The sequence below is a fragment of the Amblyomma mixtum genome, chromosome 4 (genome assembly GCF_055824585.1).
Source record: "Amblyomma mixtum isolate Tamu chromosome 4, ASM5582458v1, whole genome shotgun sequence".
Classification (NCBI taxonomy): domain Eukaryota; kingdom Metazoa; phylum Arthropoda; class Arachnida; order Ixodida; family Ixodidae; genus Amblyomma; species Amblyomma mixtum.
The window spans coordinates 77,032,724-77,060,660 of record NC_143015.1 but is presented as its reverse complement, the minus strand read 5'-3'; the positions used below and the strand labels follow the sequence as shown (position 1 = coordinate 77,060,660).

At 45.4% G+C, this 27,937-nt stretch overlaps 1 protein-coding gene across 4 annotated transcripts; it reads left to right on the top strand.

Moving 5' to 3' along the window:
* The first annotated feature begins 452 nt into the window (after nucleotides 1-452).
* Nucleotides 453-27,876, top strand: LOC149347120 (protein singed wings 2-like). 4 transcript variants are annotated; one of them, XR_016292505.1, is made up of 10 exons: nucleotides 453-739; nucleotides 3,676-4,104; nucleotides 8,158-8,448; nucleotides 10,885-11,008; nucleotides 13,230-13,372; nucleotides 16,253-16,443; nucleotides 17,066-17,129; nucleotides 19,610-19,801; nucleotides 22,123-26,658; nucleotides 26,711-27,876. XR_016292505.1 is itself a non-coding variant. In XM_089586889.1 (9 exons), exons 2-9 carry the CDS (start codon nucleotides 3,691-3,693, stop codon nucleotides 22,363-22,365), a joined length of 1,662 nt encoding a protein of 553 aa, XP_089443015.1. In that variant the 5' UTR covers nucleotides 453-739; nucleotides 3,633-3,690; the 3' UTR covers nucleotides 22,366-27,876. The 4 variants fall into 4 exon arrangements, 1 of the variants encoding a protein (XP_089443015.1); XR_016292503.1 differs by having other exon boundaries at nucleotides 3,633-4,104; XR_016292504.1 differs by having other exon boundaries at nucleotides 453-744; nucleotides 3,633-4,104.
* Nucleotides 27,877-27,937: the final 61 nt, after the last annotated feature.

Below are 27,937 nucleotides of genomic sequence, written 5' to 3'. Positions count from 1 at the left end.
AAACTGTAAATTAGTTTTTTGAACGAACGCCGAGCGCCAAGGGCTTATGGTCACCTGACAGGGGGTGGAGAGACTCTTTAGGCATTTTAGAAAGCATGATAAGCTAGTTTTTGCGTTGTAGGTATGTAGTGAACAAAAAATAGTATATAGTGCTGCTTTGTCTAAATTCGAGCAGCTCCGATTACTGAATTTTGGTACGTATGCATACATGTTACAAAAGGCTCAACAGTTAACATTTAGTTGCGTCTTCTTTGTGCTGAGCACACATTGCGTTCACTGTGAAGTGATTTGTTGCACATGCGCAAGTCTAGTGCCTTTTGAATTCCGCAAAGAACCAGTAAAAAAATATGGCGATCGTTGTACACCGGCTGATAAATGGTCAGTTAGAAAACGAAACTAATTGGTCGAGGCGCTTTTCAGGTGTCTCATCGCCATTGGCAATGGTCGTTCAATATGGCCGCGCCCGCTCTTGCGTTGATGTCGCCTCACTGTCGACTTGGAAAACTGGCTTTTTAATTATTTAGAATGCGCAATTTTTGGCCCAGCCTCTAACTGCATCCTACTCGCGTCATATCCGAGAAGCAGAGTGCACCTTAAATCTGCTAACTTTAGTTTTTGTTCAATTATCACCGTTGAAACTTCGGTCGGTTAAGGTCAACAACTTTGTTTACGAACTACCGATGGCCCTTCTTATCGTGATTCGTCGTCGCGATGGGGGATCGCCGAGGAATTCTTCGAGGTGAGGTAACACCGACGGTTACATATCGCTTTACTCTGCATGCCTGCCGCGGATGAAACGCTGACATCAAATACGTGCGTCGGAACCTTGGCGACATGTCACGCAACAGGTGTTTCATGGACCGCTGCCTCCCGAAGAACATTCCGATGGCGCCGTATCATGCGGGCGCCGCCTGTCATTTAAGCAAATCCGAACCATAAGGGCTGTCGCTCGTGAATAGCCGGGCATCCGCAAAACTTTCCGATTAATCGCACGCGTGAGATGAAGCGCATATCAACCTGCGGGCACATTGGCAGCTTGGTTCGCTTTTGAAATGCTGTCGTTACCCGTCAACTCTCTGTTATTAAAAGCAGAAAATAATAATCCCTGCCGAATATATTTTTCTTCGTTTTAATCGAACGTCCTCAAGGTGCTGTTTTCATCTGCCAAGTTTAAAAACACGACACTGATGTGAAGCGGGCTTTACGGGGTTGGAAAGTGCTGTCTGTTTGTACTTCCCTTTCTGTTGGGGTTATTTTTGACTGCATGCTTACGAATATTATTTTGTTTCAGTGCTGGGTCTTTTACTGAGACAAGCCAAGCTGCCAATCATTATGCACTGGCTGATAAATAGCCAATCAGAAAACGAAACTAATTGGTCGAGGCGCTTTCAGGCGAAATCTGAACCCCTGGCAATCGTATCTTTGCGGACTGACTGTAGTCACGCTTCGGGCGGTATATTTAGAGCCACAGTGAATATCTGGACACTTTGCATTGTTCGAAGGTTTGATTTATCGTATTTGATGCCTCAGTTGTCTTTCTGTGTCTGTTTTTCTTTTTGTAAACTTGTCTACCGGCAAAGTACTTGAAAACGCATTTGAAATTGTTCCTGCTTTGCATGCAAGCCAGCCATCACATCTCAGAATTTTTTGTAGTCACATGGCAGCTAAAACAAGGCAACAGGTATAACCACCTTCCTTCTGAGGAATGGGTGCAATAGTAGAAATGCTACACTGCCCCCCCCCCCCCCCCCCCCCCCCCCCGGCTTTGTTCAACTCACGACATGCTATTATTCGCTCAGCGTTTTTGCAAACACAGTTCTTGCATCTTTTATGCATCGCTGAAGAGACACTTCCTTGAACATCCCTGCAGTAACTGTGACAATGCATGGAATCAGCAAGTTCATTGGTTGTGTGGTGGTGTCATTAACAAGGTACCATTTATCACTGCATAGTTGTACCGGTATTGTTAAATAGTTTTCAAGCATAAATTCATGTGAAACTCATATGCAGTCAGAAGCAGAGGGTGTCTCAGGTAGCGTGTCTAGGTTGTCTGGCTTGTACCAGTGATTAAATAGTGTGTTTTTTGTTAGAAATAACAACGGGTATAAATCTTGCAAACATGAGATGTGGAGAGAGGGCAGTTTATGCCGTGAGTGCCCTCAGTGTTGCATACTGTAACAACCATGGCAGCAACCAGGGTTCAGAGCCGCACCTTTAACTGAAACTGGAGCTTTCGTAAGCCAGAAAAAAAGGCCACAAAATGAAATACAGCTGTCACCACCACCGGTGGATTTTGCAAGTAAACTAGACTGCGCTGACACAGCTTTATGTGTGCTGATGTTAGAGGCTTGGTTACTCTGGGATTCACTTCAAAACGGTGATCACAAAGTCTTTTTCAGTGCAGATGTGACAGGTTAGAATCGCGTTGCAGGAAAATTTTTAAATGCAGTTTTCTCTGTAATAAAAACATGTTTTCTTACCAGACAAGCATCACCAGAAAGGGCCGTAGAATAGATTTTTACAAAGATTTTTGCTTAGGACGAAAATTCAGCTGAGTTCTACTCAGTGTGCCCTTAAGTCCCTTTAAAGCTGTTAGCATATACTATATTATTGCGCTCGAAATTGGATTACGTCTCTTTGATCTGGAACCCTCATCAAGCATACCTAGTAACAAAATTGGAGTCTCTGCAAAATAAAGCCGCCCGGTTCATATCTAAGAACTACTTGCGATTAACGAGTGTAACTGAATTAAAAAAAGCTCTCAGTTTACCTCTTCTCAAAAAACGGAGAATGCTTTGCATACTGTCATTTTTCTACAGGCTATATCACAATCATTCTCCCTTGTACTATATCAAGCCGGCTCACTGCGTATTCCCACGCATTGATCACCAACTAAAAGTCGAACCCGTCTTTGCTAGAACCACCCTTTCTTTCATTCGCCTTTCCTCCTCGCCATTCATCAATGGAATCTACTTCCTGGCACCTTTGCATCTACCAATGCTTACGAAGCGCTTGTAACTGACCTAAAACGCCACTTCGAGCTGGAACCTTCATCCTCCCATTCATTTTTTTTTTTTCCTGGTATTCTTGTGGAAACACTGCTTTACAAAAAACTTGAATCTTTATTGTCATGATGATGAGTAGTACTGGTCACTGGCCAAGGTCAATAAAGATGGAAATTTTGACGTTTCGGGAGCACTACGGTTCCCTTATTCACTATCTAGGTAGTGAACACGGATAGTGAACAAGGATGCCATAGTGCTTCCGAAACGTCAAAATCACTACCTAGATAGTGAACAAGGGAGCCGTAGTGCTCCCAAAACATCAAGATTTCTATCGTTATTGACCTTGCCCAGTGACCAGCACTCCTCGTCACCATGATACCTGACCAGACGGTACACCATCAAACCCTCGACTGCGTTTATTGTCATGTGTCTTCATATTTTGAGTGTTTGATGTGCTTTTCAACGTGGTGTTCCCCACTAACGACTTTTGTACTTATCGCAATTTTTTAGTTGCTTTGTTTTTTACTGTTGACCCCCCCCCCCCCCCCCCGCCTGTTTACTGTTTAATGTCTGCTCAGGCCTTTAGGTATTTGAATAAGTCACATTAGCTGCCTCGTGCTGTCGCAGGCACCACCTCTGACTTGCGGTTCCTTCGCTTCGTGGCCTACAGTTGAGCTCTCAAAACATGGACAGCCTCTTGGCACCTCTAAGATGCCAGCCATGGCTGCTCCTTCTCCTGTCTTCGTGCGTGCTTGCCAGTGCTTTTGGCACGGCAGACGAGCTCGACAAGACGCGACCCTGCGGATGCCTCCTTGAGGAAGTAACGCCCGAAGGCCAACACAGCTGGACCTGCACAGGAAGCGAGGAACTGACACAGCTGCATGCGTGCTTTGTCAAAACACGGGACACTGCGCCCCACAGGCTGACGCTTCGAAACTTCACCGCGGATCGCGTGCTCACGCTGGGGTCTGCCGATTTCACAGCTGAGCTCGAGCACCTGTCGCTGAAGAACTGCGAGTTCAAGGAGTTGAACCTAGAGGGTGCCAGCAGCCTTGTTTCACTCGACCTGGCGTCCAATCAGCTGCAAGATGTAGACAAGGTGAGAACCTTTCAAATATGGGATCAAGTCCAAAAGAAGCAGCTGAACTGTGATACACGTTTGTAGTGAAAAAAAATAAAAAATTCAGCGGGCACTTTGGCTCTTTAAAGTGCTGCGAGGAGAAAGCGTTTCTTGTCACACTTTTTTTCTTCATGTTTTGTTTATTTTATTTTTATTTCTGTTTCTTTTCTTATTTTTATTTATTTCTTATATTTTATTTATTAAACCCATGCATTCACTAGATGTGCCTTTATTCATGCTCAGGCCCTGAGCCTTCATGGCAGAATGGTAGCGTCTCCACTTAAAATGCCAAAGGCCCTGGTTCTATTCCCAGCCTCGGCACAGTGTTTTTTTAAGTATTGACGCCGAAACGCGGCCAAACTTGCTAAAATTCCTTGGTCACGACAGTATGTGGCATTGGAGGCTTTCACCCTAAAATCTGAGCTGATTGTGACTTCAGCTGCTGTTCATTGACGCACTTTGTAATGCGAGCGCTTTAGCTGTGTATACTTCTTGGGGACCAAATACTTTTGCAGGCTGTATCTGACCGAGCTGTTTCTGAATTGTGCTGTGAACATTTTTCAAAACATGCCTGCTTGTGGCAGCCTCTGTGAAGGTTCATTGACCATGTTCAGCGCATGCCTCCTTCAGACTAGCAGCTTATGGATTTTCCTGTGCTTAGATAACCGTCATGATGTAATATCATATAAGCATGCTTCATCATTGAAACAGAATTTAAAGCTGCTGCATCTCCTAATTTTTTTGCCCTTTGTAGTTTTAAATTATAGTGTTTTTAATTTGTATTTGTCAATTTTGGAGGTGATACTAAATTTGAGAAGGCTACCACATATCAGCCTGACTTAATGACACCCATGTTTGAGCCTTACTGTGCTCCAGGTTATTTGATTCAGTATTACTGATTATTTGTCTCAAGATGCATCTCATAGGCCCTAGATATGAGGTATTATATGAGGGATATATTCAAACGTTTAGAAGCACATCTCAGAGGTTCACTTCAAGCAGTTCAAAGCACACTTGACAGCACAGCTCAAAGGTTTAGAAGCAGTCTCTATTCTTATCATCACTTCAAGGCTTGCTAACCTCTTGCAGGAAGGCCAAGGCAGTGAGATGTTGTCACACAAGCTTGAACACTGTAAAAAAAAAAAAAAGAAGAAGAAACAAGAACTTGCAGATTGACATTTCCTTGGTGGTACATATGTGCAACTTGGTAATCTGAACATGTAGAACATAAGTTGCTAGAGGTCGTTGGTTCGGATCCCACGGGCGGCATGTGGTTGTTTTTTCTTCTGCTTTCTTATCAATTATTTTTAATTGATTAAACGCTTGCTTTGTTCCTTACACTGTTAGTCTCCAACTGATCAACAAAAAATTCAAAATTAAAGCAAAACATTCCTCTGTTCTTCTTGGTTTCAGTGGCTAACCTGACTTCAGTCATTATCATATAGAAATATGAATTTAGATGTCAGATTGCTGTGAAAGAAAAAAATGACTGGAATTGTGAACTTTATTTAACACATCCATAATAGAATGCAGCAGTGAAACATGTTTATGTTACGAGATGCTGTCATACAGAGGGGAAAAGCAACGTTTTTTTTTCTTAGAAAGGGGGGGGGGCAACAACTGGTTATCAGGCTACGGTTAACAAGGAAAGAGACGACCTCAGTTTTGCGAAAGAAGGACGCATTTTCGGATGTAAAAAAAAAACGTATACTAAGAGGGCATATCTTGTATTCTGGACTTCTACTGATAAAGCATGGAATAAAATCCACTCGCTTCTAGTTGGTTGGGCGCTGCACATTGTGTTGTGCTCACACAAGGAACCAAGCTTATCTCACTGTGTTATTTTCTCTCTTCCCGAGTTAATCTGTTTGTCTTCTGTTAAGGCTGGTGATATGGCAGATTGCCAGCTGCTGATTGCCTTCTCAAGGGGCAAAGGTTTACCCCCAGTTTTAACACAATGTCAGATGTACCTAGATATAAGAACAGATGTAGATAAAGCAGATATATATAGATATACGTATAGATATATGATATATGAAGATATAGATATAAGAACAGAAATGTCTTCTGCCCGAGAAAGAAAAAAGAACTGCTTTTTAATGAGAGACTCTTCTTTTTTGGCAGAAAAGAAAAAAAAAAAACAAGTGTTGGAATAAATGTGCAAAAACCAGCAATTTACATCCTTTTTATCTGAAGAAACAAAATATTAAAATATTGGTTTTTAGCGGGAAGCAGTTTTCTAGAATTTGTGATTTAGCTGCCTATGCCATGTCCATTATAAATTCCAGCAAGCAATTATCACTCTGACCAAATATAGCTTTGATTTTGTTACAAATTATATCCTCATGCACATTTTCGCATGCCAGACTTGTGGCATGTTTTGATGCACCAGGTCATTAGTTTGGCTCCGGCCAAAGTTCTCATTCCGTCTTCACAAAGCAAAGATTTGTTCACAGATTTCAGAACTTCAGTGCAGTAGAATCCCACTGTTATGCTCCTGGGTGCTATATTTTCGCAAGCCAGTCCCGTCCATGCTCCCCTAGAAACCCATGCAAAACAAACTCAGCTATCACGTCGCAACTGGGGCAATGTTCCCGCATGCTACGTCGCGAATGTCACTTCATGATAGTGCTTTACCCCGTGCCGGCAATTGGACAGCCTACGTATGGCACATGCGCTGAATGGCAATGACAGACAAGTCAAATCTGGACTCCATATCGGCACTTGGCCGCCACATGTTCTTCAGCTTCCCGTGTGTTGCACCCATGGAGAAGCGGCGTACTCTTACGGGCAGCGTGAATCTTGCTGCGACTGTCGGTGAAGTTTTATCGGAGCTGTGGTGCGAGTGGAAACAACCGAAAGTGCAAAAACGAAACTGTGCCGCGGCAAGCACTGTGCGAGATGCAGCTGCGCAAGTCGATTCAGGTTCATGTTTCTATCATCTGCGCTTTCCCTGTTACCTGCAGCTTGAACATGTAATTTCGAGGTTTTTAACGGATGAGGATTGTGAAGGGTTAAAGCGGCTACCGCGAAAATAGTAAAGAAGCATGCACACATGCCCAAAGTTCTGCCTCTTTTGTGCGCCTGCCTTTTTCGCTACAGCCTTGATTCCACCAATAGCAGCTCATGCAGATGGAGAGCTATTGCGGGGCATTTAGGGCTTCCCATGCATGCGAACGATCGTGAGAGCCACAAAGCCTTGCAAATTCCAGTTTATTTATTTTATTTATTTATTTAGGAATACTGCAGACTCCTTCTGGAGTCCAAGCAGGAGTGGGAAACACATGAATAATACCAAAAATGCAAAACAAAGTCAAAGAAAAAAGTCATACATTCGTACTTTTCAAAGCGGCAATGAATTCCACTTCGTCAGGAGAATCAACAACATTCTGAGGCAGCGTATTCCAGTCGGACACAGTTGTAAGAAAATAGGAATATTTAAATGAATCGATACAAGCCCGGTATTCTTGTAAGATTTTCCCGTGGTTAATGCGTGTGTTAGCTCGAGGTACAGGGGTAAGGTAGAGAGTCTTGTTTATCTGCGTCTTATTATTGTACAGGAGGTACAAGAACTTAAGCCTGTATTCTGTGCATCTGGATTGGAGGGTCTGAAGATCCAAGAGATTAACCACCTGTGTTACGCTATCTGTTCGTCTGTAACAGTTGCAAATAAAACGGACGGCCATTCTCTGTGCCTTTTCCAACTTAACCTTCCAGTTGAAACATGCTGCGCTTGTTATTAGCAAAAAGAAAGCAAGAAAAAAAACAGACAACAGTGTGCATTTTTTCCACGGATGCTTCCTGGCTACAAAGTTTCCCGGCTGGTACTTCTTTTTCCCGCAGTCTTATTAAAAATGTAATGGTGGCATTCTACTGTATGCAGGTGACCTGCGCGGTCACTGCTCAATGTCAGAAGTATTTATGAAACCCTTGATACATGCGCACTATCATAGTTGCTTTCTTGTTGCCGTTAGAAAATGTCTTAAAGCATACGGGGACGCAAAACTCATGCTTTGCCCACTTTTGTCGCAGGCCTGGTTCATGCCTCTCGCCAAACTGGAGCGGCTGAATATCTCCTGCAACAAGCTCACCTTACTGCCACCCGACCTGACCCACGGCATCACGATGCTGACCTCTCTAGACCTCTCGCACAACCTCTTCACGGAGCTCAGGGCATCCTGGTTTGGCCCGTCCCCACATTTGCGACACCTCAACGTGTCGGACAACCAACTGAGAAACATGTCCAAGTCGGAGGAAGAAGCCGCGGTGCTCTGGGGCGGGCACCTCAACGCACTGCAGACGCTCTTCCTGTCACATAACCAGGTCTGGAGGTCACGCTGTCATTATTGCATGGTTAAAAGCAAAGAATCACTATGACACAGGGCAGTGTGTACAGGGCGTTTCACCCAAGACCGTGCGGGGCTTGGGTGAAACGCCAAGTGCTGGTTTTCGGTGCATGCCTCGCTCTGATTCTTTCGTTCGTTGTTATTCTACATGCCCTCACTTTCTGACATACTGCAGAGAAAAACTTCGATAACTACAAACTGCAGTCAAACCCACCGATAACAGTTCTGGTTAGAACAATATATCGGATATGACAGTGTACAACGGTGGCACCGTCAGTGCTTCACTTTGTTTAAGGTGTTAATTATAACAATTCTTTCATACCACATTATCGCTTATAACAATTAAATCTGGTCTCTGGGAGCCATCTTTAAAAAAAAAACATGAAAACACTACTCCCACACCAGCCAAACCATGCTTACAACGTAGAAACATGCATGCATGCGTGTAAAGTGCCGACCGGCAGATTGAACTGGCAAAGTGAAAGTGAAAAGAGCACGTCACCACGTACTCTGAGGCACCAGCCGTGTCGAGGATGCTTGCGTGTTGCATGACAGTGCAGAGGAGAAAAGATGGATACTTTCCCCTGCACCAAGGCAGAGGAGCAAAGGTAGTGAGTCCTTCTGGGAGGAGCAGTCCATTGTTAACGTTTCTGAGGGTTTGCTGGTCGAAGAAGACGTGCCAGAGCGTTTTTTTTATTTATTTATTCTGCATGGTGGCTGGTAGCAAGAGCACGTGTGCTGCCGCATCCTTTCGTAATCTTCATTAACATGGCCATTGTCCCTTGTTTCACTGGTTGCATGGGTCCTGAGGGCAGGCAAGCTGCTGCGTCGCTGTGCTGGCCACGTGTGCCACACTCACTCTCAGTCAGTGCGGAGCACACGTGTCGCCAGCGAGGTTTTTCTCTCGTCTACCATCACCACTCCCTCAGGCCTGCAAGAACCTTGGATTTCCTGTCGAATTACTCATGTAAAGTGGGCTTCATTCGGGATGTCAGTGACGCAGAAGCTTGAGAAGCTCCTGCCAATGCAGTGGTGATGGTCCTTTGATCATCGATATGCAGTGGTGATGGCGGCAGGTCGGGTCTTGAAGAATGCTTGCATGCTGGTGATGCAGTCATGACAAATGAAGACCTCACCGATGAGGTGATCATCGCGCCTTTTGCCGGCACCAGGATATCCAAGCAGTGTCACATAAAGAGGTCTGGAACGATCAAGGCCTTGGAATGTCCCTCTGGGATATTCCTGCCGTTAATGGCTCTGAAGTTTGTCATGTTTTATTCTTCTTGGCATAACGTTGTTTTAACAATTATCAGTTTTAACAATATTTCCTTGGCACTTCAGTATCGTTATCAGTGGGTTTGACTGTACAAGGAAAAAACAAGGTTTCAGCACTATGACAAGTACAGTTAGCTCTAGTATTAAAGGGAACACATTAGCCACATTTGACCACCGATTAGGTAATTCGTAAGTGCGAGTGAGAAGAACACTGTTTCCTTCCGACCACCCCAGGTGGTCAAAATTTCTGGAGCCCTCCACTACGGCATCCCTCATAGCCTGAGTCGCTTTTGGACGTTAAACCCTCATAAACCGAACCTTTTTGCTTTACTCAAATTAGCACATGTGTGAATTCTAGAGGCTCGTGTGCTATGCGATATCAGTGCACTTTAAAGAACCCCAGGTGGTCAAAATTTCTGGAGCCCTCCACTACGGCATCCCTCATAGCCTGAGTCACTTTTGGACGTTAAACCCTCATAAACCGAACCTTTTTGCTTTACTCAAATTAGCACATGTGTGAATTCTAGAGGCCCGTGTGCTGTGCGATATCAGTGCGCTTTAAAGAACCCCAGGGGGTCAAAATTTCCGGAGCCCTCCACTACGGCATCCCTCATAGCCTGAGTCGCTTTTGGACGTTAAACCCTCATAACCCGAACCTTTTTGCTTTACTCAAACTTGCACATGTGTGAATTCTAGAGGCCCGTGTGCTGTGCGATATCAGTGCATGTTAAGGAACCCCAGGGGGTCAAAATTTCCGGAGCCCTCCACTACGGCATCCCTCATAGCCTGAGTCGCTTTTGGACGTTAAACCCTCATAAACCGAACCTTTTTGCTTTACTCAAATTGCTTTAACCAAACCAAAACTTTTTCCTGTGTTCTAAATAGATCTTCTCTGGACGGATAGTTTTCTTGAATGTACATTTCAATGCTGAAGTAAGAACATTTGTTCTTGCGCTGCTCGTACAGAAACTAAAAGTGGAAAAAAAAAAAAGAGAAGGATGTGCATGTGGCAGCCTGTGCGCATAAGAAAGGTGACCTAAATGTAAATGAGCAATGTAGCCTGCATGAATCCTTCTTCTCGAGCTGATCTGGCTTTGCAAAGGAGATGGTGCCCTTGCTCTCTCCCTCTCGTGCGCAGCTGCGGTCAACCAAGGGTCTGGAGCTGTTGCGGGAACTGAATACACTGCGGCTCGACCACAACCTCCTCACCGAGCTGCCTCCTTTTGCCAACAACACATGGATGGTTCACTACCACCTTGCTGGTGAGCCTCGGGGTTGGTGCTCCACCAGAATAGGTGAGGTGCGTTTCCGAAGTGAACGCAAAGAACCATGGGAAAATCGTCTGCCAGCTACTTCCGGTTCCAAATTTCTCCCACGCACTGCCTTTGCCGTGCATTCATGCACCATTTATTCGCTAATCTATTCGTGCTGCAACGTTGCGTATTGCACAGCATCACCGTAAGATCAGCGCGTGCTGCGTATGAACGCGTCCTGAGCGCAGAAAATGGCATTAACGAAAGGTACGAGTGTTTTTTCGTGGTTATAAAAATTACAAGGAACTTTAGCGGCTAAAGTGGTGAAAGGCAAAAGCCTGAGTGCTGCATTCTGCTACGCGATTGTTCACTTCATATTCTGTTGGTGCATTAATTAACTGCCAGTTAATGACGCTTAATCTTTGCCTTTAGGAGTGGAACGCGACAGCGTGTTGTAGCGCTGCCAGGGAGTCCATGGAACACAGCGTTGCCCTTTGAAGGCAATGCTTTTTGAGGAAAAGAAATGGTGCAGTAATTCTCTGTCATCATCTCGATGGACACCTGAACCTGAACCGCACTGTACAGGAAGGGAGGAAGTGGAGTGAAAGAAGAAAGAGGGGCTGTAATAAAGAAAATGAAAATTGTATTTGAGGAAAGGAAATTACGCACTAACTGTCTCACATATCTCTGTGGACACCAGTGGAAAATTAAAGGAAATTGCGCAGTAACTGTCTCACATATTTCGATGGACACCCGTCAAAATTCTCATGCAGGCTAACAGGTCTTGGTCATGACAGTATGAGCCATTAAAGGCTTTCGCCTTAATATATCAGGGTAGGTTGGCTGTTCTGTGTAGGCATGGCAGTCGGTTGTGTGTGCGGTGGTCAGTTGTGTGTGCAGTTGAACTATAATTTAACGCATTGGTCATTATTGTTTTTTTTTTTTTTTTTGCTGCACCACGAAGGCAATGAAGTGCTGAGCTTGCGCAATTTAGCAAACTATAGATGTATTTTCCTCACAGCGTGTAAAAGCTGCCAGTGGGCTAGCTAGCAGACTATCCATACCTGCAGCTGTGTGCACAGAACATCTCAACACATCGCACTGCATACGCATAGAAATCCTCCTACCGTTTACATCATTTTGGTTGTACTTCATGCAAAACACGCTACGAAGCAGAGCAGTGTCGACGTTGAGTTGGTCTTGCAACGATGCAATACGATCAGTGGTGTTGCAGTGGAAATAAATTAGTGTAAGAAGCGAATTAACACAGCGACTGCCGTGAAGCAAGTGAGCAGGGGGAGAAATTTGGAACCGGAAGTAGCGGTAGCAGACGACTTTCCCATGAGACTCTGCGCTGAATCTGGAAACGCACCTCACCCATTGTTGCAGCATCAGTGATGCCTAGAGAGGGTCGCCTAAGGCAATATCTGGTGAGGCTAGTTAGGGCGCAAAGTTTTCATTCCATTGCCATTTGGTAGACGTCAATTTCATACATGGCTCCAGCATGCAACGGTGGATCTGCAGGGCTGCTTAATTTCTTTGTGTACCACCAGATGGCACTAAGCTACCGCTCACCATACATCTTGAGCTTCGTACTGCACATGAGCAACCAGATTGTCGATCGGCGTTTCTTGCAGTGGCTTGCACAGTTCCTAGAACTGGGTAGAACTGTGTGTACTAGCGCAGTGCATGCTGAGCGTAAAACTGTGGTCGAAGACGTGTGTGGAAAGAAGACGCATACACAGCGCTAACTTCCAGAAGAGTTCATTACAAGAAAGAAGCAATTCCTATACCATGCAAGTCATCAAGCAGTCCCACTGTCACGCACATGGTATTAGAGAGACCGTTAGCATGAGCTGTCAGCCAGGTGCACAAGTTCATACTAGCGGTTTCAAATTCTATGTGCGTGACAGTGGGACTGCTTGATGACTTGCATGGTATAGGAATAGTTTCTTTCTTTGAAACCGCTAGTATGAACTTGTGCACCTGGTTGACAGTTCATGCTAACGGTCTCTCTAATACCATGTGTATGACGATGGGACTGCCTGGTCTTTCTTGTAATAATTTTTTTCTGGAAATTAGTGCTGCGTATGCATATGCGTCTTTTTTCCGTCCGCTTCTTCTTTGCGCTACAGTTCTCAGTAGTTCAAATTAGCTGAATGCGACACTGAATGCAGCGACCAGTGTGGCCAAGGATGATGGCGCGATTGTTCTGGCTCTCTCCCCTCAGAAAATCCATGGCACTGTGATAAGCACTTTGCACAGCGCCGGCACAGCTGGCTGTCATCTCTGCGAGAACTGGACAAGCACCGGGAGGGCCCCGAGCTGCACGACGTCAACGTTACCCGGTGTGCCTCACCGCCACTGTTGGAGGTGAGCGATCACTCTTTTCATTCGTCTGAATTTAGTAACAGAATTCCTCGGCCGTGTGTTTGCGTGACTTTTATACCCCTGTCATCACACGTTCATTTCGAATTCCTTCGAACCGACGGTGTACCGACTCAAAAGGCCAGTTGAACGCTGCGACGCAGGCAGCTCCGATTGCCACCTATCAATCAACCAATAACCTATCAGTCAATAACCTATCAGTCAATAACCTATCAAATCAGCAGAGCAGTGTGGAAATCTGTCGAGGTTGTGAGGGTTTCGAGCAGCGGCTGCATGCATGGAACCGCTTTCTGCTTCTGTTTGTGAAGAGGGCAATACGTTTGCCCCTTTTCTTTTCGTGCGGTGGCATGAGGAACGAGACGATGCCTTCGTTCTGCACAAGGAAGATCTTCGGCAACGCTTCAGGTGGAAGAAGGCTGTCGTGCGCAGGCTGCATACCCCCAGGCGCCACAGCTAATGGGCCCAATATTGGGAATGTATTGGCAAAGGCCACTCCACAAAGGACTGGAGTGAAACCATCCATTTGGAGTATTGGGCCGACTTCTGCTGCTTGGGCTGATATCGAAGAGGAGGTGGGGATGAAGGGGTAGACGATGCTGCCACCGGAAGCGAAAGTGTTTTGCACACGTCGCTTCTTTGCAGTTGGGAGCTTCCCTGTGGGCAGCAAGACGACCATTCAGTTCCTGCAGCTTGCGGTGAGCCGTACCTTAGCCGCAGTGGCCAAGCCAATAACTGGCTTCGGGAAGCTCATGGGCTGGGTTTCTCTCCCTTCAACATAGAGAGGGGGCAAACGCCTCTCCGATGTCTCTCTAACGAACCCTGTCTTTTGCCAGTGGCGGCCACCGTATTCCCGCAAATTTCTTAATCTTATCCGCCCACCTTTCTGCCACCCCCTGCTATGCTCTATCTTGGAATCCACTCAGTTACCCTTAAGGACCAGAGGTTATCTTGCCTTCGCATTACATGCCCTGCCCAAGCCCACTTCTTCCTCTTGATTGCGACTAGGATATCATTAACCTGCATTTGTTCCCTCACCAACTCTGCCTGCTTCCGATCTCTCAACGTTACACCTATCATTTTTCTTTCCATGGGTCGCTGCTGTGTCCTTAACTTAAGCTGAACCCTCTTTGTCAGCCTCCACGTTTCTGCCCCATAGGTGAGTACCAGTAAGATACAGCTGTTGTATACTTTTCTCTTGAGGGATACTGGTAAAGTGCCATTCGTGATCTGAGAGAACCTGCCATATGCGCTCCACCTCATTCTTATTCATGAGAGAGAAATAACTAGACATGCCCATGTGACAGGGTTACCTGAGTACAGTAAAACCTCATTAATTCATACATCTAGCTACTGGAAAAAAATTTTTCGAATTATCCAAAGTTCGATAACCTTGAAAAAGCCAACGAGAACCGCTTGCATCCCGGTAAATTTTTTCTTTGAAAGACTGGGCAGTGGTTGCTTACTTTTGATGTGAAAACAGTGGGACAATGACTATACTATATTATACCCCAATACATCCCTTATATGGCTACTATATGGTTTAGTGCCAATTGTTTAGAAGCTTGTGGTTACAGTATAGGGCCACAGACACAGATTCTTGGCTGGGAACCACCAGTTTTTTTTACCTTTTCAATTGCAAAGTATAGGAAGGGTGTTTAATAAAGAGAAGGAATTTCTCCTGACACGTTAAGACCACTGGCATGCTACTGTGCATTGGGGTGGGCTACTACATGTGTGTTGTCACCAGGGTGAACCCTTGACCTTTGAGTGTGCACTGGCCAGCAAGCAGACACAAGTGTCAGCATGAAGTGTTCTGCACTCGTTTGCTGCTATCTAAAGAGTGTATGTCTGGGTTTTGCATGCAGACAGGGGGGAGATGGTGGTGTGAATCCACCTTCTCCACAGGGTTAGACGCCCTCTGGGCAGTTCACAAAAGTTGACAGGATATACAACTTGCAAGTAAGTGCTGCTGTGGTCATTGCAGCTGCTGCAGTTTTGCATCGTTGAAAGTTAAATTGCACTGCTAATGGGCCACCGGCAAAGAAGTTGTTCCGGTTGAATGGGCTGTCAACACATTCAGCCAGTACAGAATGGCAGTTTGTTTTGAACTATTGAAGTGTGGGAGGGAGCAGAGAAAGGGATGCCTGGCTGTGTGAAAAACAATGCCTCCACCATCTGGAAGACATTGAAGTAACGGGCGTTAGCTGTGTGGTTTACTAGAATTGATATGAATGAGATTAAAGGGCGGCACACCAATGGAAATATGAATTTGTACGTTTATTTCCCCATATGATGAACACACTCACAAACATTTCACTCGTACATATTGCAACCAACTACCACACAAATCGCTGCTTATCATCTTCACTGGCACCTGCATCAAATTCTTCACTTGATTGGTTGGACGAACTGTCTTCTTCCATTACACTTTCGTCGTCATCCATGGATTCACATTCTTCTTCACGGCTCTTCTTAATTAGCCCTAACACAGTCTTGCGGTAAGTGAAGTAGTTAGCTACGTAACTTATTCAGTCCACGATGAATTCCACTCTCCTTCCAACTAAGTCAGAGAAAACCAAGTCCAACGCAGTTCCCCATAGTTTAAGTGGTTGTTTCTACAATGCTATTGTAGATGGCGCTACAAGTCTCAATGCGAGATGTGCTGTTTTCTAGTTGCTGCCACAGGTGGCGCTGTGATCTCAGGGTGGTAGCAGACCCCACGAAATCTCGAAACGTGATGAGTAAGAGCTAACACTCTTAAAGGCAAGGTTGAGACAATGGGTAATTATCGAACTGACGCCTAACAACCCCAGGCATTGGCATCACCCCCCTCCCCCACCCAAACCCATACCGTATCTTGTGCAGGGCCGCAGCCTGTTCCTGTTTGGATTTGATCTGTGTGATCGGTGCGTATGCAACGTGTCCTCGTCCCTTGTGGTGGATGTGAACTGCACGGGTCATGGCCTGGACGAACTCCCGCCCGAACTGCCCCTACGGACACGTGTGTTGCGGCTGGCCAACAACCGCATCAAGTCGCTCATGCCGCCAACCAATGGGTAAGAAGAGCCCCGCTGTCGTGTCCCCACATGCTTTCACTCTGATGGGAGAGGTCACGAAACTCATTAGGAATTGACGGGCGAGTTGGGTCATTTCAGTGCTTGGTTTTAACTGCGCGAAAAAAATCAGACACATACCATCAGACTTTCGCATTTATTTCTCAAGGCCACACATGGCGGAAGTATAGCGTTTTCATCTGGCAAAAAAGAATCTACTGTGTTTGGCCTTGTATAGACTTTTCCAACCTGATGTCCACCACGTTGCTTGCTGGACTGCTTTTTTCACCTTGCGCTAACAAGGGATCCCTATGTGTCGCCTAATTGTTCACTAAGGTGTCGCCTCATTGTTCACTAATGTGTCGCCTCAATGTTCACTAAGATGTCACCCCATTGTTCATTAAAGTGTCGCCTCATTGTTCACTAAGGTATCGCCTCATTGTTCACTAATTGTTCAAAAGCTTTTAGTGCGACTTGTAGTTAGTAGGCAAATGAAGTGGGCATTGCTGATAATTGACCTGCATCAAGCAAGCTGCATGCTAGGTTATGCATTGTTGTGATACACTTATCCATGCACGTTAAACCAAGTGGCCTGTAGCACTGCTCTTTTTTTTTTCTTGCCCAGGCATGGCTGGGACAGTCTGCTGATGCTCGACGTCCATGGCAACGAGATCTCATCCATCGATCAAGTGAGACTCGCATGCACATCTGTGCCGCACTGAGAACTTCAGCCTCAGTTTAGCTGACTATTACTCATATAAGTTTGGCAGCTTTACAAGGCCTGCCAACGAGTGGGCTCGCATGAAGATTTGTAATACAATTTCAATGCATCACCTAGCTTACGTTGCACAATATGAGCCTGACTGTTAGTGCCTTCCATGGTAGTTGGGGCTGTTTGCTCGGAGGACGCCTGCATGGTGATTGATGGGAACAAGAATCACGCTGCGGGAGAGACCATTGATGTGACGAAGATGTCTTGGCTGGGGCGCAGATGAAATAATTGCCTGGACCATAGCTGGTCATAGCTGCACTAATTGTTCAACCATGTCTTCCTTGATCTCGGCTGCCTTGTAACAGTTACATGCTAGCATCTTGTTTCTTCTGCGTCAGAGGTCTCATAGTTTTTCACACTGATGGTTGCATCGCAAATGTGGATCAGTACTGGGCGTTGTAATGATATGGAACCGATAAACAGGCCTGGCAGCTGTTTGTAAATAGGCATGGGACATGAGAAAAGCAAATTTAGTCAGCTCTGAATTTTGTAGACCGAAATAATTGACCGTGCACTGTAGTTACTGCAGAGAACTTTCACAGTAACAGTCAGGACATGCGGGAGGAATAGGCGCATTGTTATGTGCAGAAAGGCGCTAAGTGATGATGATCGTAAATTTTTATGCCTGAGGGCAGCTTTTCAATGAAAGAGCTCCATGGCGCAAGGTATTTTCATCTGCACCGTGTGGGGTCCAAGACCCACTTCCTAGGCTTTTTTCCCTAAATGAGCCAAGCATCAGGCCAGGAGAAAGGTTGTACCCATTGTATCGCTGGTGGGTATACCCGATGGCGCTGGGTATCAAACCCCACACCTCTCACATACGAGGCAGACGCTCAGACCACTAAGCCACCGCTGTGGAACAAAGCATGATGTAGAAACTAATGAAAACAGCGCAGCTAATGCTTCCATACCAGTATTTTGCTGGACTGCAACTACATTATTCTGCTGCACAAGAACCAAAAGTGCAAGGTTTGGTGCCTTTGTTTTATGGTTTACTCTTCATTGGTTGCCCCGCCGCGGTGGCTCAGTGGTTACGGTGCTCGGCTGCTGGTCCGAAAGGCGCAGGTTCGATCCCGGCCACGACAGCCGAATTTCGATGGAGACGAAATCCTAGAGGCCCATGTGCTGTGCGATGTCAGTGCACGTTGAAGAACCCCAGGTGGTGGAAATTTCCGGAGCCCTTCACTACGGCGTCTCTCATAGCCTGAGTCGCTTTGGGGTGTTAAACCCTAATAAACCAACCAATCTTCATTGGTAGGGCACTTGAAAAAGGCATGGTGAGCCAAACCTTACCTTTATTTGGTTGCATCCGCTGATTTGTCAGCTCAGTGCATGTTGTAAGGAGGTTGTGTTGCATTAGGCAAAAACAAACCAGCAGTGTGCACAGCCCTGTATCATGTCGCAATTGAGACGCGGTGCCCTGCACCTTAGAGCCCCCCATGTGGTACCGGCAGCACCATTAATGGTATTACAGACTGTTAGGACTTGGGCTATGTGGTTCCTGAACCGGCCTAGCTCTATGCTAGGCAGCATAAGCTAATGCATGGCCTCACCGTTCAGACTGGCAGTCCCAAAGTACCACGTTGTGTAGCTAGCCACATGCACACAAGGAAATTGGGTTTGAAATATCCTTACAAATTTCTGTGTAACAGTTCTGCAGGCTCAGTCTTTCAGTGAATGAAGCTGCTTGCGGTAAGCAAGCAAGGGGAATATGGGGGGGGGGGGGGATTTAGGGTCAAGTAGGGAAATCATGAATGGCAGTATACCAATATCCCTCAAGAGAAAAGTATACAACAGCTGTATCTTAACGGTAATCACCTATGGGGCAGAAACATGGAGGCTAACAAAGAGGGTTCAGCTTAAGTTAAGGACAACGCAGCGAGCCATGGAAAGGAAAATGATAGGTGTAACGTTAAGAGATTGGAAGTGGGCAGAGTGGGTGAGGGAGCAAACGCCGGTTAATGACATCCTAGTTGAAATCAAGAGGAAGGAATGGGCTCGGGCAAGGCATGTAATGCGAAGGAAAGATAACCGATGGTCCTTAAGGGTAACGGAATGGATTCCAAGAGAAGGCAAGCGTAGCAGGGGGCGGCAGAAAGTTAGGTGGGCGGATGAGATTAAGAAGTTTGCGGGGATACGGTGGCGGCAACTGACAAAGGACAGGGTTAATTGGAGAGATATGGGAGAAGCATTTGCCCTGCAGTGGGTGTAGTCAGGTTGATGATGATGATGAGGGAAATGGGAAACGCTGGACAATTTGGTTTGGGGCTGATTAGTCTGAAAACGAGCCAGGGACTCACAGCGTAGGGCGCTTGAAACTCTTTCTCCTCTGCGTCGGTGTTTGTGTCGTGCTGCACGGAACGCATCAGCAAGCGGGAGCTCCTTCCTTTATCGCAGGTTGTGGACACGCGTGCCCTGCGCTCGCTGGTGGGGCTCAACCTGACCAACAACCGGCTGAGCCGGCTGGCCTCGCACGTGCTCCAGCACCTGAGGAACCACTCGATGGACGACCTGCGCCTCAGCGGAAACCCCTGGCTCTGCACCTGCGAGACCGCCAGCTTCGTCTCCTGGCTGCAGGACAACAAGAAGGTCTCACACCAAATCAGACTTAGTTCCATTCCGTCTGCGGTGGAGAAAATCCTCACTACCTTTTCTTAAGCTTTTTTTTTCCATTCTCATTTTGTATCTGGGCATTATTCTGAGCCTAATGTAATCTGTGGTTAAGTTTTATGCCAACAAGAATGTGGTCACCTATGCTGCACTGTTTTGTTTTATTTTTAATGCATTAGCTCATTAAACACTCATTAACACGCATCTGGCATTGGCGTGTGGAGCCTCGTAGAGAGGAAGCAAAATGGAAAGAGTGAAATGGTGAGAGGGAAAAGGAGGGAGAGCGCAGGGAAAAGTGGAGAGAGGGTGAGAGGAAACGGGTGATGAGAGTGAAGGCGCGTTTGTACTCCGCCGTAACGCGGGCGCCTGGCACGGCGATGTCATGTTGGTCAAAGCGGCACCTTCTACACTCCAACTGCGCTTGACCGCAGTGGCGGAGACATGGAGCATGTCTCTATGTCACGCCAAGTGCACTTGCCGTCACCGGCGTGACCGGACCAGTTTCTCCTCTCGTCGGGGCTGCTCTGCTTCACGGATCTACAACACATGGCGTCGAATGTACTGCGCATCATCTGCGCATGTGTTTCTTCAGGCTCAGCCGTTGCAGCGCGATTGATTGGTTGATTGAAATCACGTTTATTTCATATTAGAATATGCCAAAGGCACTATGGTGGAAGGGGACCATTGCAGCACGTCGGAGCAGTTGGACTGCAAAGGGTCGGACTTGCTCCTTTGCAGCATGATCATAGAAGAACTTGTTGTTGGGCTAGTTGGTAGTTATTCATCATTAAAATCAAAGGCGCCAAACCATACACACACACACACACACACACACACACACACAGGAGAAAAGGCGCTCTGTCTCGTCTTTCTTTCTTCTCCTGTGTGTGTGTGTGTATGGTTTGGCGCCTTTGATTTTAATGATGAACAGCATGATCAGCCTGACATAACTGATCACCACCGATGCTCGCCCGTGCGCTGTGGACATCGGAGTATAAACGCGCCTTAACCAGCGGTCGCCAGGCAAATTCAAGGGGTGGGGAGAGTGGCTAGGGAGCACGGCATGGCACACTATGATTGGCCCAATGATTGGGCGAGTGGAAACGGTGTTCTGCATTTCACACCGTTATTGATAGTCTGGTTCACGGCACCCGCCGCCATCAGGAGAGAACACTAATACTCTGTCGCATGAATCGCACTGATCTTCTGGGACATTTTGTTATCATTTTTTTCCCCCTTTTCTTTTTCCCTTCCAAATGCTTCATGTATATTATAGAAACGAAAGCCCTTGTCAAATTGCGCCGTATGACCTCCCTCTTGGAGTGTGCGTACGCTGACTTCAAATAGACTTCTGTTCTAAGTGCAACTTGATGAGGTCCGGTCATTTCTTAGGACATTTAGGTAGGAGGGGACAGACTCTGCTGTACAGTGCCTTGAAAAATATGTTCCTAATAGTTAGCACTCTATGCCACCAGGTGCCGCAGTTGCATGCACCCATTCTCTTCTTGTGCATGTGTGACGTTATTTGGCTTCTTGGTTGTGCCAGTGGGAAGTCTCCTGTCGTGTATTTTTATGTTTTTTTTATTTATTCATACTGTTAACCCTCTGTATGAAGGTCATTACAGGGAGGGAAACATATACAAATAAAAGTGCAATTCCCTTCGCCAAAGTACACTCAATAACACAGAATCTAAGATTTGCTCAGCAATCCTCCAGGAACGTGTTCACACCTATCTCAAGAGTTTTCTACATCTGTTCGGTCCACAACGTCGCTTGCTAGTTGATTCCATATTTGTACGGCATCGGGAAAAAAGGAGTAGCGAAAGACATCAGTACGTGTAATAATAGGTTGTAATACCTTACTGTGATTTTTTCGTGGGCAACGCTTCAGGGGAGGTGTGACATAGTAGTATTGTTTATTAACATTTTCTTTATCATTCGTTATCAGAAAAAAAAGCTTCAATTTCTGCTTTGTTCTTCTTATTTCTACTGATTCTAACTGACACTGTTTTAGCATTGCTGTGACTGAATCAGTGTGGCAGTATTTAGAGCATATAAAACGTGCTGGCATCCTTTGCAATCTCTCCAGTTTTCGTTTTAAACCCTTTTGATGTGGACTCCACACTGCACTTGCATACTCTACGATTGGCCGTCCAGTCCAGTAGTTGCGTCCAGTATCCGCATGTGACCATCTGGTACAGTACAAAATGTGCCAGCTTGCTGCAGTTCTTGAAAATTGAGCACTGAATTTTCGAAAACGGCAGGCAGTGATGCGACCTTTTTTTTTTCCTTGTGTCCAGGTCAAGGATGTGGAGGAGATCCGCTGCTCGGACGGCAGTGCTAACAGCCTGGCGGGCAAGGCGATCTACGCCCTGCGCAAGCCCGACCTGTGCCCACAGCCCACCAACTGGACTCAGGGCCTGCTCGATGCTCTCAGCATCCTCATGGCCATGGCCATTGTCGCCATCCTGGCCAAGCTGTCCAGGGACTACTGGCGCCAGAAACGCACAGGGAAGCTGCCCACTTTCTTCAGCTTCGTGTGAGGGCAGCTCGAAAGTGCAGACTCCATCTCGCTGCCAAAGGAGGACGTGACGGACTGGAATGCCTGACACGCTGACACGACACGAGATCCGGTACTTGCGCTATCTACCGCTTGGAAACTTTGAACCGTGCCGCTGCGTTCGAACATTCTGGACTCTTGGCGCAGCACCGAACCGATGAATGAAGTGCTCGTCTTGGCATTTGTCGCAGCTTTCAGGATGGTTGCGGACCATCTCGATGCTCTAGCGTGCATTTGCACACCAGAATGTCAGAAGCCCAAATGATTGGGCAAGTTCATTTGTTAGGACAAAGCTCAAGCCTTGCACAGGCAGACGGTAAAAGAAGATGCACGACAGTATTGACAAGGGCAACTCCAGCCAACTGTCATTCAAGTTGCTCTTGAAACCACCAACAGGTCATGCCTGCGGCTTATGCCACATAACTAATCAACACAATGGACCGCCCGTTTAAAAAGGGGCTGCTGCGGGCCATTCCAGTCACCGCTGGAGAAGAGACCGAGCCGGTCTTGAAGTGATAAGATTCCCTTTCCTAAAGAAGCTGCGTAGACTTATCCTGGTCATTGCTGTTTTACCTGGCCAGGTAGATTTCTTCCGAAAAGATTTTTATCTTCAAGGTGTCAAACACTTCTTCAGTGTTTTCTTTATATTATGGCTCAGCTTGCTCAGTTTTTGTTATAATGCTTCACGATCCAAGAGATGTGACTGCATGACACGCAATATTGCTTGAGTGCAACCAGTTTCAACCATGTGACCGTGTAACCAATTTCAGTGCTTTTTTGGTGGTGTGCTCTGTGATGGAACCGGCTTTCCTCAACACACTTATGTAAGAGTGGTCCCCCATCTGCACTTTGCAACTCGTCGAAACGCGTTGAGTACTAGAAACGTTGTGAATTCAACAGAGTCGACTAAGGGCAGCATGACTATGACATACAACCTTGTTTCCATAGCTGGGGTGTCTGCATCTCAATGTATCCGAGTTGTTTTGAACACGTCTGCGTGCCACGGCAAAGCAAAGGGACTTGTAGGCGCTGACTGTGGAACTGACCTGGTGGACTTTTGCACGTCTTGTCTTCTACTCGAATGAGGTTTGCGTATAGAAGACTTCGTTCACAGCCAGACTGCCTGGCTACGAAGAAAACTAGCCTCACCCAACTGTGCTGTGACCTCATAGTGTTTGGGAAACAGTTGTCGTACAGATAGTGGCATTCATATCCCAAGGAATCCAGGGCTTGTCAAGCATACCCTGTGCCATGTTTTTTATGCTGGACACCAGTGATGTGTGACTGCCAGCTGTATAGCTAACGAATGTTTTTGCCATTTTGGCATGGAATTACTGCATTGCCGCTTTTGCAGCTGCATATGTTTGGGGTTGGAATCCATGCTCACTGCACAGTGAGTATATATGCAGCTTCTGGTGCATTTGTGGCATTAACGGCAGTAGTGGTAGTTAAATGTTAGCAGCAGGTTAAAACATTCTGTTCGCATTGCTTACTGAATGTTGAAACAGAGGGCTGAAACAAGACCCGTTCCTTCACTAGGGAGGTTGCTTTGCAGGGTGTAATTTTTTTTGCTTCGTTAAAGAATGGAGGTTTCGTTGTGCCATTCACAGAATTCAGGGCATGTGCTGTCTTGCTTTGGGTAACGTATGTTCGACATGAAAGAAAAAAAAAATGATGTGTTGCTGTTGTAATATAATGTGTTGTTTATACGAGAGGAGCATATGATGACAGGCTGCTTTTATGTGTTTGTGTTGTGAGGCAGATTGTACCAAGTCCCACAGTTCGCCTCAGTGATTCAATGCTTCATTGGCAAACTGAATTACCATTGTTTTGTGATAGAAAAACAATGCTTCAAGTTACATTTTTTTTGCAAAAGAGGCAGATACACTTAACGTTGAGGGGTATTTTGAGGAATTTTTATTTTTTGTACTTATTTCATCACCACCTCATTGTCTCAGTCACGTGTTAGAAAACAACTGCCGTGGGCTGTCTTTTCTTCTCTGTTCTCTTATATTATTGTCTTTTAAAAAAAAGTATGCTGTTACGTTTCTTCTCGAATAGTACCAAGGCGTTTTCCTTGGTTTTAAAAGACTGATATCCTAGTGAGCTCTGAATACACCCTTTATTTGTCTGCTCAAAGCTTATATCACGGCATTGTTCATACTTGGTAGGCATGAGTTTTTTCATTGTATAGAATTGTAGGAGGTACGACATGTGTAATGTGCGAACATGTTGAGTGTCGAGAGCCTGTTTGCTGCATGCATTGTATGAAACTGGCCTTGTGATACGTAGTTCCCCGCCAGACACATTACGCATGCAAGCTGTTACATGTACTGCGCATATATTTTGTTGTTGGAATCAACACGCTGCTTTTCTGACAAGGGTTTTAGAATGCCACGCTTAACAATTTCAGTTATATGGAAGAGCCAATTTTGCAGAACGTGTTCACTTTGTCGAAGTAGCTGATACTGTGTATGGCTTCAAAGCTTGTTTTGGTTACAGGTTAGCCGCACGAAGCGAAAACAGATGCATTGCATTATTTTGTGTGGATAACAAGTATGTCGCGTATTGCGGTTTTTATTCTTTCGACTATGTCAGCGAAAAGAGCTAACGTCATGGTGAGCAAGGCCTGTTTACATTGTTTGTGCTCACTTAGGTACCTTGAGTTCACATGTACACCCTGTATCGATAGAGTTTTTGCACTTTGCTCATTTTAACGCGTTAGTACATTTTGGCTGTGTAGTTGTGTTACGTTTTATTTTGCTCACTTTGTTGTTTTGGCTCGTGTTCAACATTTTGTGTTGCGTTTTTGATTGGAATGCCTGTCGAGACCTATGCGCTGCTTCGGCGCTCAGCAGCTTTGTCGTTCAGCCGCCGAGCCAAAGGTTGTGGGATAGAGTCCCAGTCGCGGTGGTCATATTTCATTGGAGCAAAGCGTAAAATGCGCCCTTGTGGAGTGCGGTGTCGGGGCTTGTTTAAGAACTTCAGGCGATCAGAATAGTCCAGAGCCCTCGCTATGTTGTCCCTTTTAGTCGCACACGCAGCTTGCGAACGTTAAACCCCACGTTTTATTACACTGTACCATACCATACCATACCTTTCGTGACCTGGAAATGTGGCTTTTGAGAGTCCGGAGAGGCACGTCCAAAACATTTGCTCACCATGAATAAAATGTCTTGTCAGCAGCTGTTTGTGCAAAAATTGCATGTGCAAGCTTTTCTATGTTCTTTGCACAATACTTCGTACAAACAGCACAAGTTCTTGCTAGTCAGCAATTTTCTTTTGCTTTTTTTGTTACCCCTGTGAGTTGAAAGATTTCTTCCGTGTTGAAAATACATAATTGACTGGAAATAAGGACAAAGGAGAAGCGTAGAATAGGAGGCGTGGCCATAACCAAGATAGCCAGCATGAAAATATCAGTGTTCTTTACTGATATGTGTTAATATCGCATGTTCTCTGAAATGCTCTTGATCCACAATGTGCTTCATGTGCGTGCCAGGTGACGCTAGCACATCACGGTACACGGCATGTTAAAATTAAAACACTCTGCTGCTGTCCTCTGGAAGCTTCACCCCATTCACAAGGCATCATTTTAAGTAAAGATGGAGAACTACTTTTTTGCTGTAATGTTTAGAAATATATTCAATTGTCCTCTGTCAGAAATTTAATTTTCAAACCAGACTGCAAAATATTTTTGCAGTTTCACATCATAAATGTGTACAAATGTTAGCGAATCTTTTCCAACTCAACTAAAGGAACACACACAAAAAAAAACAGCTTCACTTCCAAAAGTGATGACTGAAACATCAATATCGATGCCAGGCTTTGCTACAAAATCTAATGAAAGTGCCATGAAAAGTCATTTCCAAATTGTAAGCCTAGTAGCTTATTAAGCTGATCAAAAAAGCGATCTCAAAAATATTGTTATACACTTTTCCACACTTCATATTAGTCAGAAACAGACTTGCTGGCGTAGCTCCGAAAATTAGCATTACATGGGGAAGTTTAAGAGTGTAAAGCATTGTTTTTGCATTACTAGGCAATGCATTTTGTGAATTCTGTGTATAGCTCCCGCAAGGTAGAAGTCAGCACCACATGTTTGAACTGGGCTTCCTGTAATGCTTGCAAAGGCAAACAATTGAGGGGAAGCATTTTTTCCTGTGAAAGGGTTGAGCGAAGTGTCGTTAGTGAAGTCATTGCAGCTTCAAAAAATTGAAAACATTGCAGAACTTTCCTGTGGATAGGGAAGATTTTTTCTGCAGTTCTTTTCTGTCAGGCTTAACCGACAGACACCTGAAATGTCTTAACCACTCTTGAAGTCATCCGAGATGCCAGAAGTGCTGTACTGGGCCGGTTACAAGATGGTGTGCTGTAGTGAGCTGTTGTCCAGCGCAAGATTGTCTAGAGTGGATTGTCATTGTTGATAGCAGATGTTATTTCCGAAGGATATTTTTGTTCCTCACTTTTTAATTAGGCTAGCTTCACTCTGATTTTTTTAGTTCAGTCATATTCACTGTAAAGGCCCGTAGGCATCTCAATGGGAGGGAAGTCGCATTGTTGGATTAGCACGGCCTGGTTATCGAAACAGTGTATTGAAAGCCTATTGAAAGGGTCCTCCCCTGTGGTTGTCGTTTTTTGCGCTGTCTTCCCACCGAGTATGAAAGCCTTTTAATCGCAGAATATTCAACAAGCAAAAATGTACCAGTTATCTGTGTTGCAGAACAGAAAAGAAACAAATTTGAAGTTTCTGTTTGTGAAAACAGAAATCGGCCGAATTTTCTTTAAAGAAGGGTGCAAAATACGGAGGACTCATTAGGAACTCAATAGAAAGTCAAAAGAACAGATGAACATGAAAAATAACTGCGACCATCCATGCCACTTTCTCTTCATTGAATGGTATAGTTTGCACAAAAAACATTCGCCCTTTGTTATTTGAAAGGGAGGGGGCAGATACATGCTCAGTAGCCTTAATCATTTTGTGTTCATGAAAGACTTTTTGCTTTGCTTGTTTTTGTTGTTCTATTGTCTCGCAGGCTTTTTCTTAAAGGTGCGCTGAATTTTCATTTTTCCAGCTTTCACTGGCCATGTGTGCTTGCATTTCTGCCAGCTGGCTCACAGAACTGAGCAAGGCAATCGTAAAAAGTCTACCGTCTCGCTCACTGATGATAGCTTGTGACTTATTTGCTCAGCTGGAAGATGTCTTCTCCACCTTTTATTGGGGGATAAAACATTTGATTTGTTTCTTGCCTTTGTTTTAAACAACAAGGCGTGAAGGAGTTATTCATTGCACCCACCCAACCTGACAGTTAATTCAGTGCGGCTTTGAAGTGTCCAGTGTTGAAGAGTAGCTGTTGATTATGTTGCCAACCCTTGCTTGCGGCATAAAGTTCACTGGCATTTTTCCCGGTTCTACTTTAGCTAGCACATTTCCACTTGTATTGTGTGGCTGTTTCTTGTTGTTCTATGAAATAAAGTGTTTTATTGTTGTCTTTGATGTTTTCATTTGATTATTCGTTCATTTATTTAAAGTACTTCTAAGGCGTGGAGACGTTGCA